The sequence below is a fragment of the Notamacropus eugenii genome, chromosome 4 (genome assembly GCF_028372415.1).
Source record: "Notamacropus eugenii isolate mMacEug1 chromosome 4, mMacEug1.pri_v2, whole genome shotgun sequence".
Classification (NCBI taxonomy): domain Eukaryota; kingdom Metazoa; phylum Chordata; class Mammalia; order Diprotodontia; family Macropodidae; genus Notamacropus; species Notamacropus eugenii.
In genome coordinates this window covers 55,263,305-55,281,426 of record NC_092875.1, presented here as the reverse complement: position 1 = coordinate 55,281,426, position 18,122 = coordinate 55,263,305, and the positions used below count along the sequence as shown (strand labels likewise).

At 43.7% G+C, this 18,122-nt stretch overlaps 1 protein-coding gene across 1 annotated transcript in view; it reads right to left on the bottom strand.

The window, feature by feature from the left end:
- Positions 1-982: 982 nt before the first annotated feature.
- Positions 983-18,122, bottom strand: part of NCAN (neurocan) — a 55,966-nt gene continuing 38,826 nt past the window's right edge. Inside the window, exons 8-14 of the mRNA XM_072601108.1 lie at positions 17,445-17,561; positions 15,383-15,496; positions 13,928-14,086; positions 13,381-13,463; positions 12,747-12,891; positions 11,463-11,645; positions 983-3,605 (exon numbers count right to left, since the gene is read on the bottom strand). Coding sequence (XP_072457209.1) covers positions 3,454-3,605; positions 11,463-11,645; positions 12,747-12,891; positions 13,381-13,463; positions 13,928-14,086; positions 15,383-15,496; positions 17,445-17,561 — 953 coding nt within the window. The 3' untranslated portion in view covers positions 983-3,453. The remainder of the gene's footprint in view (positions 3,606-11,462; positions 11,646-12,746; positions 12,892-13,380; positions 13,464-13,927; positions 14,087-15,382; positions 15,497-17,444; positions 17,562-18,122) is intronic.

Genomic DNA, 18,122 nt, shown 5'->3' with positions numbered 1-18,122 from the left:
CATTGCACAACACGAGGCCCCTGCCCAAGCTCTACTTTAGGACTCTTTTCTGGACCCTCCTGGTTTTACAGTGATTATCAATACTAACTGTTGCTGTTTCCCTCTCAGCCTGATGTAGTTATTTTTCCTTGCCTCATTAAAGAGGCCATCCCCTGACTACTTCGTAAACAGACCTATTCACTGAATGGGCATCAACTCACCCTAAGTGAGTACCTGAATAGAGCTTGACCTAAAAGGGCCAAGGTTTCCCATTGCAATCTGGGCCATCTCCAGTCATCCTGATGAATATCTGGTCACTGGATTCAGATGGCTCTGGAGGAGAACTGAGGCTGGTGACCTTGCACAGCCCTCCCTCACTTAAAACAAAGTCAAGTGCAAGTCATGTCATCATTTCTCTGATGGCATGGTCTTCTTCGGCAACAAAGGATAAACACAACTTATTATTATAGCATATTATTAATTGATAATACATTATTTAATAAATTAAAATTAATAAAATAATAAGCTATAATAGCTTATTATAGTTATATCCATTGTTATATCTACCTATTATACTATGTAGTCTATTATTATATCTATTACTAATCTATTATTATGTCTATTACTATATAATCTATTTAAGCCTTTTCCTCACAACCTTTCTGTCATATAGATAATATTATCCCATTTTGTAGATTGAATCTCAGAGAAGTGAATGGTTTTCAAGGTCACATAGTCAGTACACACTCATGTCTCCCAGGTCCACATCCAGAATTATTTCCAGTATACTATGACTAATATATTGAGTGTTGAGGCACCTAGAGGATTTTGACCAAGCCGAGCCTGAACCATGGGCCCCCAGAAACCCATAACAGGATGATTGCCAATTCTGACAGCTGAGCCAAGGAGGAGATGACAAGTAGGTTGAACTGTTAAAAAAATTTATTAAAATGTCCAAGAGAGCACACCAATGCACAGTGTCAGATACCACAGGCCTACGGAACACTGTAGTCACAGCAAAACCAGCTGAGTCCAAAGCTTTTCAAACACACGCACACAGGCACACCCACGCATCCACATACAAAGATAATAAACAAGCCCCAAAAAAAAGAAAGAGAGAGAGAGATACTCCCCCAACATTGCCAGGGAGGGGCTGGGAGATGGCAGCAGAAAAACCAGAGGTGGTGGCTAAGAAGAGACAAAAGTTATATTAAGTCCAAAGAGAAAGGGAAGGTGGGTAGGCGAACAATCATGAACATCCTTTCCTGGTCTCATTTAAATGTAGAAAAGGCTTTGAGTGGAAACTTATAGACTCCAGGATGAAAAGGACAAAACCAGCACCAGACTGTGGCTCAACATGACCACTTTAAAGACTGAACGACAGTTAATGTCCACAGCAGGAAAATAAAGAGAAAAGTCCCAAATCAGGGTCCTATTTGCACATCTATTGTCAAGTAAGTTTCTGAAGGTGGGAGACCATGTCTTACTCATTTTTATCTCCCCTTCAAGGCTAGGTATCATGACCCCTCCCCACCACACACACCCCAATGTTTAATGAATGCCCCATCTTCCTGAGAGCCAACTGCTGTCTATGATAAAGGCGATTGTGTTCAAATGTTCACATTAGGAACCCAGGCTCAGTTGACACTTTCCCCCTATTAAAACTTATAATCAAAGCCCAGTCTTTCATTTACAGTTTTTTAAAAAAATGACTTTTTAAACCAGGAAATATAAACAGAACCCAGAATACTGGATTTACTAATTGTTTTTACCAGTTTAGGGCCACAATCCTACGTTTGGTCTTTCAGCCACAATATACCCTGTATTGTCTATGTTGACTTGGACAGGGACCCAGGCTTCAGCCTGGGTGAGGACAGTTTCCCAGGGTGAGGTACTTGGACTTGTCTGCTGCCCCAAATTCACTTCATACTGGGTATAATTCACTGCTCTGTTTGTTATGGTTCTGAGCTAAAAATAGGAATAGGGTCCGGGAGTGGGGAGGGGGCTTCTCTGGACACAGAGAAATATTCATTCTTTCTCACATCCTTGTTTTAAAAAACAAACCAAAAACACCTTGTTTTTAAAAAAGAGTGTGTGTGTGTGTGTTTTTAATACTGCAAACCTTCCTACAATACGATCACAGGTGGGTGTTGCAACTTGCATTTATGCATTTCTATTCAACCAGCCAGTCGCTAGCAATGAGCACAGGGTCGGAGAGAGAATTTGGGGAGAAAGAGGTGGGTTGGGGAATGGGGGCCAGCTAAAGAGGGGATAAGGAAAGGCCTGGGGTGAAGATTCAGTCTGGGAGACTATCAATGCCTGAGCTATGGAGGAATGGGGGTAGAGATGTATACAAACTGGTCCCCTCCTCATACTGGCAAGGAGCTTCTATGCCTGGCTATTTGTCCAGATCCCCTAGGCTTGGCATCATGAAGATGAGAGGTATAAAGGACCTGGGGTCCTGCCAATCCAAGCCATCCTGTTATCCTGCCAGGCACAGGGTCTCAGAAATGTAGAATCTTAAAAACTCAGAATCATAGATTCTTTGTTATGAATAATAGGTTCTCCCAATCACAGATTCTGAGAATCAAATAATCTCAAAATCAGAGATCCAGAGAATCTCAGAATCATGGAATCTTAACATGTCATAGAATTTTAGCATCTGAGCCTTAGAATCATAGAATCTCAGAATTAGAAGGGACCTTAGAGTCCATCTGACCCAACCTCCTTCCATCACCTGTCATATTGCTCTGAATATAGTTCAACCCTGACTATAAATCGACCACACCCCCATGACATTCTAAAAGTATTGTCCCATCCTAGTTGAAGGTTAAGAGTTTTTGAGTAACCGAGTGGTATGAATATGGATAAGTGGGTATGATAATACTACAAGAATGGGGAGGTTGTGATTAAAAAATTGTTGAATCTTCTATTCAGATCAAAATAGGAAGCACACACACGGGTGTGCAGTACAGATGTGTATCTGTCATGTCATGAAGATCTAACATTAGCTAGTGTCCATAAGGAGGGAGAACAGTCAACAAAGTCATGTATATATTTCTATTGTCCTTCTGTTACCAAGAATAATCATTTCAGGTAAAGTTTCAGCTCTGACTAGGGCCTTTGGCACATCAATGTGTTGGCTATTCTTGGTTCCCCAGTGGAGAAAAGGAAGTCATGAAAGTGAATTCAGATGCATTTTCATGTGCCAAATTCCCTTACCACGATTAAATAATCAGCCTTGTGAACAGAAGGCTAAACCAAAGCATAATACACCCTTCCTGATTGTTCTTTCTTTGATTAGGACGTTACACCAGAGGTCTGTTGGGAGCTAGACCATGTTTCAAATACATGGGAGAAGCTTGTTGGGCTGAGAAAGAGGGATAGAGGGCTTTATACAAAGGAGGTTAGGAAAAAGAAAGGGATCTGTCAGAGTGGGTTCCGGGGTTGTGCTTCTTATGTCTTAGTAGCCCTTCAACAGAAGTTGTCTTCTTCTTCCTTCTCCCAGTCCATCTTCTGGTGCTTCTTGTGTTTTCTCCGCTCCTTATGGGATTTGCGGTGATGATGCTGGTGGTGATGCTGTTGATGGTGGTGGTGATGACGCCGCAGGCGATGTGACCTACGAGCTACAGGGAGAGAGAAACAAATATGGACAAAACTCTTTATTTTAAACCCTGTGAATTTAGACTCTTTGATCATTCACATGGGGGCTAGCCTGAAGTTAACTTGCTCTGTATGTGGATAAAGAGTTATTAGTGAATGAGGTACCCTCCCCAGCCCCAACTATGCCCCATATGATTAAAAACAATGAATTGAAGCGGGAATGTTTAGCCTTTGTTGTTTTTATTTAGCTGTTTTCCAGTTGTGTCCAATTCTTCATGACCCCTTTTGGGGTTTTCTTCACAAAGATACTGGAATGGTTTGCCATTTTCTTCTCCAGTTCATTTTATAGATGGGAAAAGTGAGACAAACAGGATCAAGTAACTGGTCCAGGGTCACACAATTAGTACGTGTCTGAGGACAGATTTGAACTCAGGAAGATATATTAATAATAGTCACTCGTGTTATTTATCAGGGGAGTGATTAGATCTTGGTGCTTTAGGAATATTGTTTTGGCATCTGTGTGAAGGATGGTTTAGAGAGGGTCACCATGGTAATCTCTATTTGGGGGCTCCCAAAGAGGGAAGGAATTGGGCCTGGACTGGTGATGGAGAAATGAATGAAGTAGGAAATGAAAGCTGGGGTGGTAGGAGCTAGAAGAAACTCTGGAGTCATCAGATTCTATATCTCACTTCTAGGGTTCCAAACACATGAATCTTTTTACTGCTGGAAGATAATGAAAACAGTACATCAGAGTTTAAAACTGACCTTTAAAACTTAAAGGAATACTAGAGCATCAGAGCTGGAAATGCCTTCAATCACATTTCTAAAGTGCTTTAAAGTTTGGAAAGCACTTGACAAACATTAACTCATTTGATCTTCACAACAACCCTGGCAGGCAGGAGCTAGTGTTATCTTCCTTTTGTAGATGGGGAAACTGAGGCCGAGGGAGGTTTAGTGACTTGCCCCAGGTCACCTATCTAGTAAGTGTCTGAGCCTGCATTTGAACTTCAGTCTTCCTGACGATAGGCCCAGCAATATGATCTATCCACAGTGCCACCCAACTGCCTCTACATATTAGACATTTTGAAGTGCTACTGCTAAGCTCTCATCACCATGGGTGCTATCTCCAATGCACTCCATTCCTGCCTTTTGACCCTGTGTCACTTCTGTCCGTGTTGTGGTTGGTCAGTCACGCCTGACTCTTTGTGACCCCATTAGGGGTTTTCTTGGCAAGAGATACTGAAGTGGTTTGCCATTTCCTTTTCCAGGTCATTTGACAGATAAGGAAACTGAGGCAAATAGGATTAAGTGACTTGCCCAGGGTCACATAGCTTATAAGTATCTGAGGCCAAATTTGAACTCAGGGAGATGAGTGTTCCTGACTTCTGTGCCACCTAGATGCCTACTTCCGTCTGTATCCTCTATTAAATTCTTTACAGAGATCTATCCAACATGCTGGAGGTGGGAGGGGCATGTTCCTTTGGTTCTGTTGAGGTTGAGTAGATCCATTGTTTATCCCCTACTCTTGCTACTTGGCTGTCCCACCTCATTTTCTGGTCATACAACTCTTACATCACTTCTACAATTGGTAATAGACTACAGCTTGCTCTCACCAACCACATTCCCCTCCACTGGCCTTTGGGTGTCCAACAACTTTGGCTCTTTAGAAACTGTGGTATTGCATGAGTTGTAGGAGACAGAGTGGCACAATGAGAGGCATGATGGATTTGGAGTCAAAGGATCTGAGTTCAAATTCCCAGCTCTGCTATTTCTTGCCTGTGTTGAATAAGGGAGGCCACTGAACTTCTCAGGACCTTATTGCTCATCTGCAAAACAAAAGGGAAGGACTATGTGGTCTTCAAGTTCTTTTCCAGTTTTAAGTCAATGATCCTATGAAGAGTGGGTGTTTAAGTCTTTGTTTCAAGAAAAAATTGAATTCATTAGAAGTGGCTCACAATATCCTCAAAGCAATCCAGCTACTCTCCTCTTCCTGTTCAGTTGTGGACTCAGTTCACATCCTAAAGACATGTCCCGATGGATCAGCTCAATGGACTGTCTAACAGTGATAGGACAATAATCATTCTTCATCTGCTTGGTTTTTCCCATGTGAATCCTTAGGACAAACTCTTAGTACAAATAAGATTATGAACCTTATGCAGGAAGCTGTAACATGTCAAGGCTTAATGGAATCAACCCAATGTCATCTGCAAATAAAGGCATTTGGAGGACCTTGCCTCTTCCGTTTGCACTGTGCTGAACATCCTCTATGACAAAGTTGGCAAACACCTTCAGCAAGCCTACATCTCCTTGTTTTATGCTCTGCTTGATAATAATAATCAGAGGGATCTGTTTTTGCATCTTTCAAGCAGTCATGTATGATTCTGAGATATTCATTGGAGACACTTTGTTGAAAGAGAGTCTTTGAGATTGTATTTTTGAGTTAACAAACAATGAATGAACACAGGAAGATATGTACCATTCAGTCAAAAATATAATGGTAAAAGATGTTTAGAATACCATCTGGGAAAGCCTGCCTATTCCTTTCTCATAACTTTGTCAAGCATACCCTTGGTATATGTGTAGATTATTCTCAAAGGTTTTTAGAGTTGGGAAAGCAAGAATAAATATGGGTCAATAGTTAGTGGTATTCTCTTGAGTGCTTCTTGAGGCATTATAATAATGTCTTTGATTTCTTCCCACAAGCTTTTGCTACCTTCCTTTCTTTCAGAGAACATAAAAACAATAGCCAGCACTTGGTTTGCAAAAAGCACTTGACAAATGTTAACTCAATTTGATCTTCACAACAACCCTGGCAGGCAGGAACTAGTGTTATCTTCCTTTTATAGATGGGAAAACTGAGGCTGAGGGAAGTTTAGTGATTTGCCCCAGGTCTCCTATCTAGTAAGTGTATGAGGCTGGATTGAACCCAAGTCTTCCTGACGATAGGCTCAGAAATAGGTCCAATGGTCTATCCACAGTGCCACCCAACTGCCTGTATACATTTTGACAATGTTCTCCAAATTGCAATGATTCCAGAATGAATCTCCTCTGTGTTTACACTTGGGCTAATTCAATTATCTTTATTGTCTTTGGCACAATGGATAGAATGCTCACCCTGGAATCAGAAAGACCTGAGTTCAAATATGACTTCAGATGCTTATTAGCTGCGTGACCCTGGGCAATTCACTTAACGTGTTTGCCTCAGTTTCCTCATCTGTAAAATGAGCTAGAGAAAGAAATGGCAAACCACTCCAGTACCTTTGCCAAGAAAACCCTAAACAGGGTCACAAAGAGTCAGACACAACTAATCAACAATAAAAGTCTTTTTTTAAGTTCGTTTTTTCTTTACTACAATTTCTAATTCCATATATAGTATGCCTGGGACTGTGATATTAGAACCCAAATGGGGTGGACATAGACTGTTTTTGATGAAGAGACTAATACTACTTCTATTTCTACTATTTGTACTGCTACTACTATTACTACTACTACTACTACTACTACTACTACTACTACTACTACTACTACTACTACTATCACCACCACCAACACTATTATGATGATTATGATGAGGACATCTATAAGAGTCCCCATTATGGTGTGGCTGTGGTCCTGGGTTCTTGAAGATTGTGTCAGCAACGATGGTGAAAATAGCTACAGTGATCATGACGACAGTTACAACATCTATCATATCTACAACAGCTATCATTTCTATAGAACTTTAAGGTTTGCAAAGAAGTTGACAGGTCCAACCAAGCTAAAGGACTTTCAGTTTGGGCTTAGTGACACATGACATATCTGTTGTCCAAGGAAGAGCCTGGCTAAATTCTGAGAAATTCACCACCAGGTTGGCTGAGTGGTGATGAATGTTTCTGGATATAAGATCTTTTAAAGGCTGTCCATGAAGCCAGAGAGGATGTAGTATCTGTGTTGGTAGAAGGAGCACACATATGAATGAAATTAGGAATTCCTGAAGTACAGAAGCTCCCCCTGCCTGGCATGCTCTCCCTCCTCAACTCTGCCTTCTAGAATCCTTGCTTTCTTCAGTGTCAGTTCAATGCCACCTTCAGTAGGAGATTTTTTTCCTGGGTCTCTCAGCTGTTAGAGCCTTCTCTTTTGAGAGATCTTGTACGTGCCTGGATAGATACATGCTGTCTTTCCCCATTAGGGTGTAAACTCCTTGAGGGTAGGGACTATTTCTGCCTTTCCTTGTGTCCCCAAAGCTTAGCAGAATACCTGGCACATAGTAAGCACTTAAAAAATGCTTGGGGATGGATCAAAGTAATTATAATTTAAACAACTGAATTTAAATTTCATAATTACATTTAATAATTTAAACCAATTTAAATTTCATAATTACATTTCATAATTTAAATTCCTTAATTTAAATAATGACAAGTTTTGTTATCAAAAGAGGTGACCAAGATAATTCATATCGACTACTGACCCGTATGCCTACTTTCCCATTTCTACAAAATTTTTAATGGCCATACACTCTACATGCTATGAGGAAGCACTTGATGAAAGTTTGAGAAGGGAACCTGGCATGCTTTTGTAAGTGATATTCTACACCCACATCTTTACCATGTCACAGTTAATGGCACAGCCAACTGAAGGGTGCACTGCTCCCTGACCCCATTGTTTGTGAACTAGAAAGAAATAGCATTTGATCCAAGACAGTGAAACATCTCTCTGAAAGTTCTCTTCCAGTGAAGTGTTTCCTGTACATTTGTCAAAACCATTCAATATTTCTTAAAAGATGTGACAGAGAAAACTTTATTTGATGATTGATTATAAATGTCACCTAGGGCATTACACAGGGAACTGTGTGCTTACCAAAGGTATTTGTCACCATCCTGGAGGGTGTCCAGGGCACAGTTCAAATAGGAGAGGGATTTTCTATAGATGGTGACATTGACCAAAGGGTCCTGTTTCTGGGTGACATTGTGACAGGATTGTAGAGCCTCCTAACTGAGACTCAAAATCATTCAAAAGGGGTCAGCTTAACTATCACCACAGAAAAAACCAAGTGGATAAAGAATGACAGTGGTAGAGACTGGTATGTAGTTGGATGGATGATACTCCATATAGTGGGCACATAGATTATAGGACTATAGACCAGAGACTAGTTCTAGAGCTAGGAGGGACCTCACATTTTAGATATAGACTAGGGAAGTTAAGTATGCCCACGGTCATACAGGTAGGAAGTAAGTCAGTCAATAAACATGCATTAACACCTCCTATATGCTGGGCATTGGGCTAGGCACTACCCCTAAGACAGTCCCTTCAAGACTTATGTGACCTCATTCAAAGTGAAACGAGCAGAACCAGAAGAACATTGTTCATAGTAACAGCAACGTTGTGGGATGATCAGCTGTGAAAGGCTTAGCTACTCTGATCAATAAAAGACCCACAGTGAAAAGTGCTATCCACCTCCAGAGAGAGAACTACGAACGCAGATTGAAACATACTTTTTAAACTTTTTCTTTCTTTCTTTCTTTTTTCTTTCTTTCTTTTCTTTCTTTCCTCCTTTCTTTTTTCTTTCTTTCTTTCTTTTTTCTTTCTTTCTTTCTTTCTTTCTTTCTTTCTTTCTTTCTTTCTTTCTTTCTTTCTTTCTCTTCCTTCCTTCCTTCCTTTCTCTTCCTTCCTTTCTCTCTCTTTTCTTCCTTTCTTCCTTTTTCTTCCTCTCTTCCTGCCTCCTTCCTCCCTCCCTCCCTTTCCTCCTTCCTTTCTTCTTCTCTCCATTTTCCTCCCTCCCTCCCTCCCTCCCTCCCTCCCTTCCTTCCTTCCTTCCTTCCTTCCTTCCTTCCTTCCTTCCTTCCTTCCTGGGTTTTCTTTTGCAATGTGGCTAAAATGGAAATATGTTTTGCATGACTTCACATGTAGAATAGATATCAAACTGCTTGCCTTCTCAAAAAGGGGGGAAGGGCAGGAGGGAGAGAATTTAGAACTTAAGATTTTAAAAAATGAATATTAAAATTTTTTTACACAGTCATTTGGGAAATATTTAATGAAATAAATTTTAAAAATATAAAAAAAGATGATCCATACCCTCAAGGAGCTCATGAATCATGGAGAAAACATACAAAAAATTCTATACAAATAAGATATAGACAGGATTAAATTGGAAACAATCAGTAGAGGGAAGGCACTAGAAATAAGGGGGATGAGGAAAGGTTTCTTGTAGAAGGTGGAATTTTAGCTGAGACATGAAGGAAGTCAGAAGACTGACAGGAGGAGGGAGGGCATTCCAAGCTGCAGAAGTGAGGTTTGAAACCAGGGATTCTAATTCCAGAGCAGTCTCTTACTCCTGAAATATGCTGCTTTCTTTTGTCGGATGGAAACGGGCAATTCCAGATCCTGAATTGAGAGGAGGAGGAGAAGGAAGAAGAAAAGAAAGAGGAGGAAGAAGAGAGGAAGGAGGAAGAGAAAGAGAAAGAAGAGAAGGAGAGCAAACTGAATATTTTGGGGAAATTAGGCAGGGATTGTAAATGACCCAGGCTTCTCCCTGGAACAAAATTCCATCTTTTCCAAAAAAAAAAAAAACTCTAGAGGAGTCATGCTGTATGATCAGGAGGCATGAAGCATTCTAGTTTTCCAATAATTAAAGCTGTGGTCACCCCAAAGGCAATGTGTGTGTGTGTGTGTGTGTGTGTGTGTGTGTGTGTGTGTGTGTGTGTGTGTGTGCTTCAGAGGCTGCAAACATTACAGAGAGCAGCATAAGACCGGTGGTTTAAAGCAAAGGAGTCAAACACATGGCCCCATGTGGCTCAGGACACTCCCCAGCATGGCCTGAACTAGCTTAAAATGTAACTGGGAAATATTTAACAAATAAATGAAAACACAATACAACTCGGAGAACATTACATTTTAAAGCTAAGTCAATACGTGGCCTGCAGGGATCCTTATGTAGGGATTAATGGTCTCTTTTCTCTTTGAGTTCCACATCATTGCTTTATAGAATGTCACAGGAATGGGAAAGAAGACAGCAGATCACTGCCTCGGATCAGAGGATTGTAGTTTCAGAGGAAGAAGGGACCTTAGAGGTCACCAAGCCCAAGTCCATCATTTTAAAGATGAGAAAATGAGGCACAGAAAAGCTAAGTGATTTGTGTAGGGTCATTCAACTAGCTAGTAAACGCAAAAGGCAGGATGTGAACTTGGGTCTTCCTGACTCCAAGTGTGGCACTCTATCCATTATATTATGTAGCTCCCTCAGTAATAATGATGATGATACTACAATAGCTGATATATATATATATATATATATATATATATATATATATATATATATATATATGAATAGAGAGATAGACAGAGAGACAGAGACAGAGAAGAGACAGAGAGAGACTGAGAGAAGAGACAGAGAGAGGAGAGACAGAGACAGAGCAAGAGCTCAACAAGGTCTTTAATATATTATTTAATACATTATCTCATTTGGAGCCCAACCCACATACATCTCAGGTGGAAGACTTTAGGAGGGCCATGGACAAGAGTCTGGCAGGAGGAGAGGGTGTGGGTGGGATGGTATTTGTCCAGGTGGTGGGAGTGCCCATATTAACACTCTAGCTTCAGCACTGAGATCATCACTTTTGCTGGTATCTCCTAACTGCCTGATTGCAGAGAGAAAATAATGCACCTTCACAGATGATCAAGACCACCCCCTCACACACACATTCTCCCCATTGGTGTTTGTTTATTCCATTTCCTTTCCCAAGAAGTCAAGTCAACAAGAATTTATTAAACACCTAGACTGCTACAGAAAAGCAAATCTGCCTTCTGTATGCCTTGCTCACTTTCCATGGAGGTGGCACTATTTGCCAGACTAGTTATATGGATTAGGGTGAGGCTGGGGCAGAGGGTGGGGGGCAGTCACCTACGTTTGGTGCAGACAATTTTGGGCCGGTCCCACTTTCCATTGCTGTGACACTTGATGGTGGCCACGTGGTGCTGCGTGAAGCCCTTGTCACACTGGTAGCGCACGCTCGAGTGGATACTGTACTTGGCCTTCCGAGGGCCGACCGGCGAGGCGTTCTCCACCGCTGGAGGGGGGCCACATAGCACTGAGGACACAGGGGCCAGCACCCAGTCAGAATGGGTCAGAGGACAAGCCTGGGGTCAGGCTGGCCCACAAATGAAAATGGCATGTGTCAAGGGGAATGTGGGTATGGGGGCAAGGGGAAAGGACTCCACTCTTGAACAGGAAGTCTTCCATGGCAGAGTAATGAGGTCTAGAAAAGCCTTCCCTTAGCAGCAACCTGCTTCCTTCTCTAGGATTGCTATTTTCTGATGAAAATACAGGGGGTGTCAGAGTTGGAAGGGACTTTAGAGCATAGACTATTACAGTAAGGAAGGTATAGACTTTTGGTCCCTAAATAGAGTTAAGATCTTTACTTAAGACCATGAACCTTAGGAACAGATAAACAGAATACTTGACCTTTGGTTCATGGATAGAAGCTAAACTTTGATCTGTATGACATGATAGATATATAGGGAGTGTATATATCCATACCCTCACATCCCCATGATATGTACTTCTGTGTGTTTTTGTCCTCTACTGGTCTGAATATAAGATTCAGTATTTTTACGACAACTTCCTAATTCCTGTGATCCATCCCACCCACTTGCCCACAACTTATATTCACTAGTCTATGCAAACACTTCTTCACCTTCAGTCTGGATGTAACTCAGCAGGCCCTTGGAATGCTATGGGAGGGGGGGGTCAGTTCATAGTTAGGGTTGACATTTAGAATGATGTATAATACAGTAGGTGATGGGGGGTGGTTGAGTTATGTGGCTTTGCCATTTATGATTCAGTGACCTTAGAAGCCATCCAGTCTAACCACTCCATTTCACAGGGAAGGAAAGTGACACATATCAAAGGGAAAAGACTTGCTCAAGGTCACATAACCAGAAGATGGCAGAGGTAGGATCAGAACGTGAGTTACATGACCCCCAAGCCAGGGCTCTTCATATTCCACCATATATCGTCAGATTCTCTCTCTCTCTCTCTCTCTCTCTCTCTCTCTCTCTCTCTCTCTCTCTCTCTCTCTCTCTCTCTCTCTCTCTCTCCAATACAGCCTTCTCACCACTTTACCACTCCTCTACCCTATCCCACACCTTTAGCTTTCCAAGGTCTCTCTGCCTGGAGAGGCAGGTCTTACCTGTGCCTTTCTTACAGACATAGGGAAGGTTGTAGTTGCAGGGGACATCATTCCAGCGGCCACTTTCATGGGCTACCATCACCACGCAATCCTCCCCACCTGCAAAGAAGTTATCCGGCTGCTTCTCCCGCCAGTTTTCATATTGCTGTTGGGTCAGAGGAAGGAGAGGGTGTCAGCCCCATCTCTGTCTCAGTGAAGGAGCTTAAAGGCAATATGTCCTCTCCCCAGGGCGCTGCTGGACTTGGGATCTCTCTGGTCAGTGCTTAGCTTTCTGGAGTGGGGAGAGAGAGACCTTGGCCTCTCTCTGTCTCTAGGATTGAAATCAGGACCGGCTTAGGGGGATAGTCTCCCATCAGGAACGTTGGCTCTGGAAAGAACTTGGACAGCAGCTAATTTAATACTTTCATTTTATAGATAAGGAAACTGGGAGGGAAGTGATTTGTCCAAGGTCACACCGAAGTTAGCAGCAGTTAAGACTGAAACCCTGGTCTTTTGATTTCCAGTCCAGGGTTCTTGCCCACGCACCCCCACTCTCTTCTGCCACACCTATAACAGCCGTAACCCCTCTCCCTAGAGTCGTCACGGAGCCAGACCTCACTGTATCTGCCACTGATTTCCCCTTCCTTCAGCTCACCAGGCCTGTGTTGTCTGTCCACTGGAAATCCCTCTCCACAATGCGGTCATTCAGTCCAATCCAAGCGTTCTCATGGCCAAAACCTGAGGAGGGAGGTGCCCCAGCCCAGGGGGTGGGGGAGGAAGGCTGTCACTAGGGATCTAGACCAGTGGGATCCTCACTCCTCCCGCCATTCCCAAGGGGGTAGACTAGAGGCTGTGTGAATCCCACCACCTAAGGAAAAGTCTATTCTGCAACCAGTGGTGAGTGGGCCACACCCCCACATCTGGCAGCCACCATCCCAGGGGATAACCACTGACATTTTTATAGTGCTTTCAGGTTTACAAAGCACTTTTCTCATAGTTCCATGAAGCAGGAAGTATGTGTCCTCATTTTATAGCTAAAGAAACAGATGCTCAGAATGGAAACAGTGATTGATCCAGAGTCACACAGCTGCAAAGTGCCTCAGCCTGGCCTGGCCTGGCTCTTCTCAACCAGATCCTTTTTCTCCTAGGTCCCACCCAGGTCCCTCCTCACCACACCCAGCCTTAATGTCCCAGGCCCATACTATTGATAAAGCTGTGTTCTTCGGGGGAGTGGATGCTGGTGAGGTGGCCAGCTCTGCGGCGGCAATCTCTCTCTGCATCCTCCCAGGCCCGGCGGTGGGCAAAGTATCGATAGCAGTGTCCCTGGAATTTGTGCCAGCTGTGGTCGCAGCCTTCTGTGTCTGGAGCCAAAAGCAGGGAGTGATGTTTAGAGTCCCTGATGTCGGAGCTCCTGCTCTTTCATCTCTATGACCTACCCCCTTACCCACCTACACAAAGCTTGGGTGCCAGAGCTGAGGCTCTGGAATCATTAGGCCCATGTCCCACCCTCCTCCAGCGCCTGAGGGCTCAGCTTCTTCCGTTCATCCTCTCTTCTCTCAATGACTTGGAGAGGTCTGGGAGCTTAGAATACTGAATTCCTCTTGCTGGGATATTTCTAGAATCTGGGGACTTCCTGAAGGGGGCAGGGGTCATAGATCAAAAGATTTGGAGGTCATCACTAGAAGACATGAGCATAGAATGACTTCTGCATTTTACTAAGGGCAAGTCGAAAGCTCAGGGAAGGTAAGGGACTTTTCCAAAGTCACACGTAGCTAAGGGCAAATGTGGAACTAGAAACAGGTTCCTTGACTTTTATTCCAGAACTTTTTCCATTTTACCATATTGGCTCTTTTGGGGACTAGGACATGGAGTCACAGCTACCATCTTAAAAGAGACCCCTAGTCCCTACATGGAGGAACTGGAAACACAGAATCATCTGATTGTCTTCTGACCCCCATATCTTCACTAAACTTCCATACTGACTCTTCAAAGTTTATCTTTTTCCTTGGGCTCCCCAGTCCTTCCACTAAACTCTTACTCCCTAATGGTGCCCCATTTGCCCCCACTGATCCCCACTTCCCTTGCAGAGCCCTAATCCCCCTTATGGGATACCCCATTCCACTCACTGAGCCCCATCTCCTCCACAGAGCCTCAGTTCCTCTCACTGTACCCCTTTCTCATCAGTGAACCTTTGTCCCTCTACCTACTACAACCCCTCCTCTTTAGTGAGCCCACCTCCTTCTCATGACCCACCATCACTTCATTGTGCCAAGGAGAAATGGAGATGCTCAAAGAGAAACCATTCAGAGTAAAACTCTCCCCTGGTTTAGGCCATTTCCCTTTCCCTTATCCCTGACACCCTCCCTGGGTTTACTTCCTCCTTTATACTGAGGCAGAGACAATGGACATATTAAGAATACCCTCTTCTTTGCTCCAGGAGATAGAGGCGACTTTGGGTTCTTTTTAGTAATGTCTAGGGTAGCACTACATGGGGTGGGGGGCATGGAATTTTATTCACTTTGCAGAGGCCCTGAGAAACCAGGGAGAGGGAGAAGTGTGCCCAGGATGGAAGGGGCAGGGAGTCCCAGGCCTTAGCCTGAGCTGGCATAGCTCCTGTCCTCCCCCGTCCTGCAGTGGGGACAAAGAAATGATCTCACCTTTGTCACAGAGGCTCCCTCCATAGCTGGGCAGACACAGGCAGATGAAAGAGTTGACTTCATCAATGCAAGTGCCCCCATTTAGGCAAGGACTTGACAGGCAGTCATCAATATCTGGGGAGGAGAGGGTGTCAGATTCAAAAGGCAGCCTCCTTTCCTTCCCCAAGCCTCCTCCCCCACTTCCCCCCTGGCCCCCAGTTTCTGAGCCATGCCAGAAGCAGAGACTATGACCTGGCAATTTATCCCCTCCCCTGGGTGACTTTCCAGCAGATGGAGAAGGCAGCTCCATCAGCAATTAGCTTTAATTAGGGCCCCACAAGAGCTGCCATGAATAAGCATGGGCTGGGCAGGATAGAGGTAAAGGAGGGGCATGAGTCTGATTTATGTCCTTCTCCTCCAAACTCTCCAATCTTGGGGCAGGAGCCAGGTTATGTAAAGAATCACAAAACCACAGAATGGTAACATGGGAAGAAAACTTGGAGACCATCGCCTCCAATCCCATCATTGTACAGATGGGGAAACTGAGACCCAGTGAGGGACTTAGCTTACCCCAGGTCACACAGTAAGATAGTGGCAGAGCTGGGACGGGGGGCACAGTGGGGAAGGGGAACAGGCTCCCTCCCAGTCCTGCCAGGCATAGGCTCCAGAGAATCTTTGGGATCAAGAATCCAGAAAACAAGACACAATGCTTTCCCTATACCCCCTCACAGAAAAGGCCAATAAGTTGGACCTTCATCCCTTTGACTGTTGTCCTGTGTGGCTCCTGAGGGTTTCCTTGGAGATATGGCAGGAAGTCTCTAAGATGCTAAATGGATTGATTTATCTGGGTCTGATGAAACAGTATGGGACAGAGGAAAAGAGGGCTCGGCTTGAGTCAGAGGACCCAGGCTCAAATCCTGATTCTAGACATGATCCTCCATAAGCACTTCCCCTCTCTAGGGCTCAGTTTCCTCCTCTGTGAGGAAACTGAGGGGTGTGGATTCAGTAACAACTAACTAAGGTCTCTTCCATTGATCCAATGATTGGGCTCTAGCCCTCACTAGTCCCACTTGGGACAGCCACAGCTCTATCTTCCCTTGCTCCCCAAGTCCTGAACCTCATGAAGTAGTGGAAAGGGCCTTAGGATTGTAGCTCTAGAGTCCAAATTCTTTACTTTACAGATTAGGAAACTGAGGCTCACAGAGGGGAAATGACTCACTCAAGGTCATACAGAAAGGAAAGGGCAAAACTGGGATTTGAACTTGGATTCTTGTCTAGTGCTTTTCTTGTGTACCATGCTGCCTCTCAGAAGACTGGAGTTCCAGTCCAGGTTCTGTGTGCGTGTGGTTTTTTTTTTACTCCATGTAGGACTTTGGGCAAGGTTCATTGTCTTTCGGTTTCCTCATCTATAAAATGAAAATGTTTGACTAGACTAGATCTCTGAGGTTTCTCCCAATGCCAGATTCTGCCATCCCTAAAAAACCCATTATTTGCAGGCAGTGTTGTGCTCCTGGAGGTGGCCCATATTGACTTTTGAGAGCCAAGTGTTAAATTTTCAGTGTGAGCATCAACACCTCAGAAATAAGTAAACACTAAAAATCAGGGCTTAATTTATTGTTTTGTTGATTGTCTAGACTTAAGAAAGTGATGGAAAAATGTTGATAATGCAGATTAAACTTAAAAATGTCATGTATACATCCCTCCTTCCCCAAAAGCTGGTTGTTAAATGTTTACCAACATATCCGTGTCTGGAGCTGAGCTCTTCCTTATCTTCATGGTCTTTATACATGCTGGTGGATAATGTTCAGACACAGCTGGGATGCAGAAGAGAGTCCCTGACTTGACACTCCATGTCCCAGTCTGTCCTCTAACACGTGTGCATGAACAAGGCTTCCTTTCGCTGAGCCCCAGTCTCTTCAAAAAGCCCTTTCTGACTCTAAGGGTCTGTGGTTCTCTGATTCACCTGACTGGCTTCCCCTCAGACTGCACATGGGCTACAGTGTACAGGACTGAATCTCCTTCCCCAGGATGGCAGGAGGAGTGTGTGTTGGCAGAGGGGTAGGAATTTCAAGGGGACACTCACCAATCTCACAGTTCTCTCCCGTGAAGCCCTGGTCACAGCTGCAGCCATAGGTGGTGTAATTGGCCTGGCACGTGCCACCATGAAGACAGGGGTTGTTTTCACAGGGGTTAGTTGGAGCTGGAAGACAGAAACTTGAGGGTAAGCAGGGGTACCTGCTTGCCTACCTCAGGCCAATTTCGGCTACTTGTCTAGGATGAATTCTCAGAATGTGGCGGGAGAGAGATAAACTGAGAGTCTTGGTGGAATCCTAGCACTCAATCTGTCTGCAAGTCTAGCTCTTTTCCCCACACTCTATGGCTGCCTTTCTCCCCTTACCAAAACAACTGATCAACAAGGTTTTTTTTAAATACCCTCTATAAACCAGGCTCTGGCTTGGTGTGGGGGATACAACAAAGCAATCCCTACCATTAAGAATTTATATTCTAGGACACACGAGTTTGGTCTAGGGTTAAGAAAGGTTGGACTGCTGGTGGCCATTATTGATTTTCTTCTTTTAAATTTTCAATTGACAAGCATTTATTTTCTCTGTCTCTCTTTTTCTCTCCCTCTCTCTCTAACTTCTCCCCACATGGAAAAGAAAACACTCACAACCCTTGTAAAGATCACAAACCCTTGTAACTCACACAGTTAAGCAAAATAAATTCTCTTGGAAGATTCTGAGATGAACTTCCTTTTCCA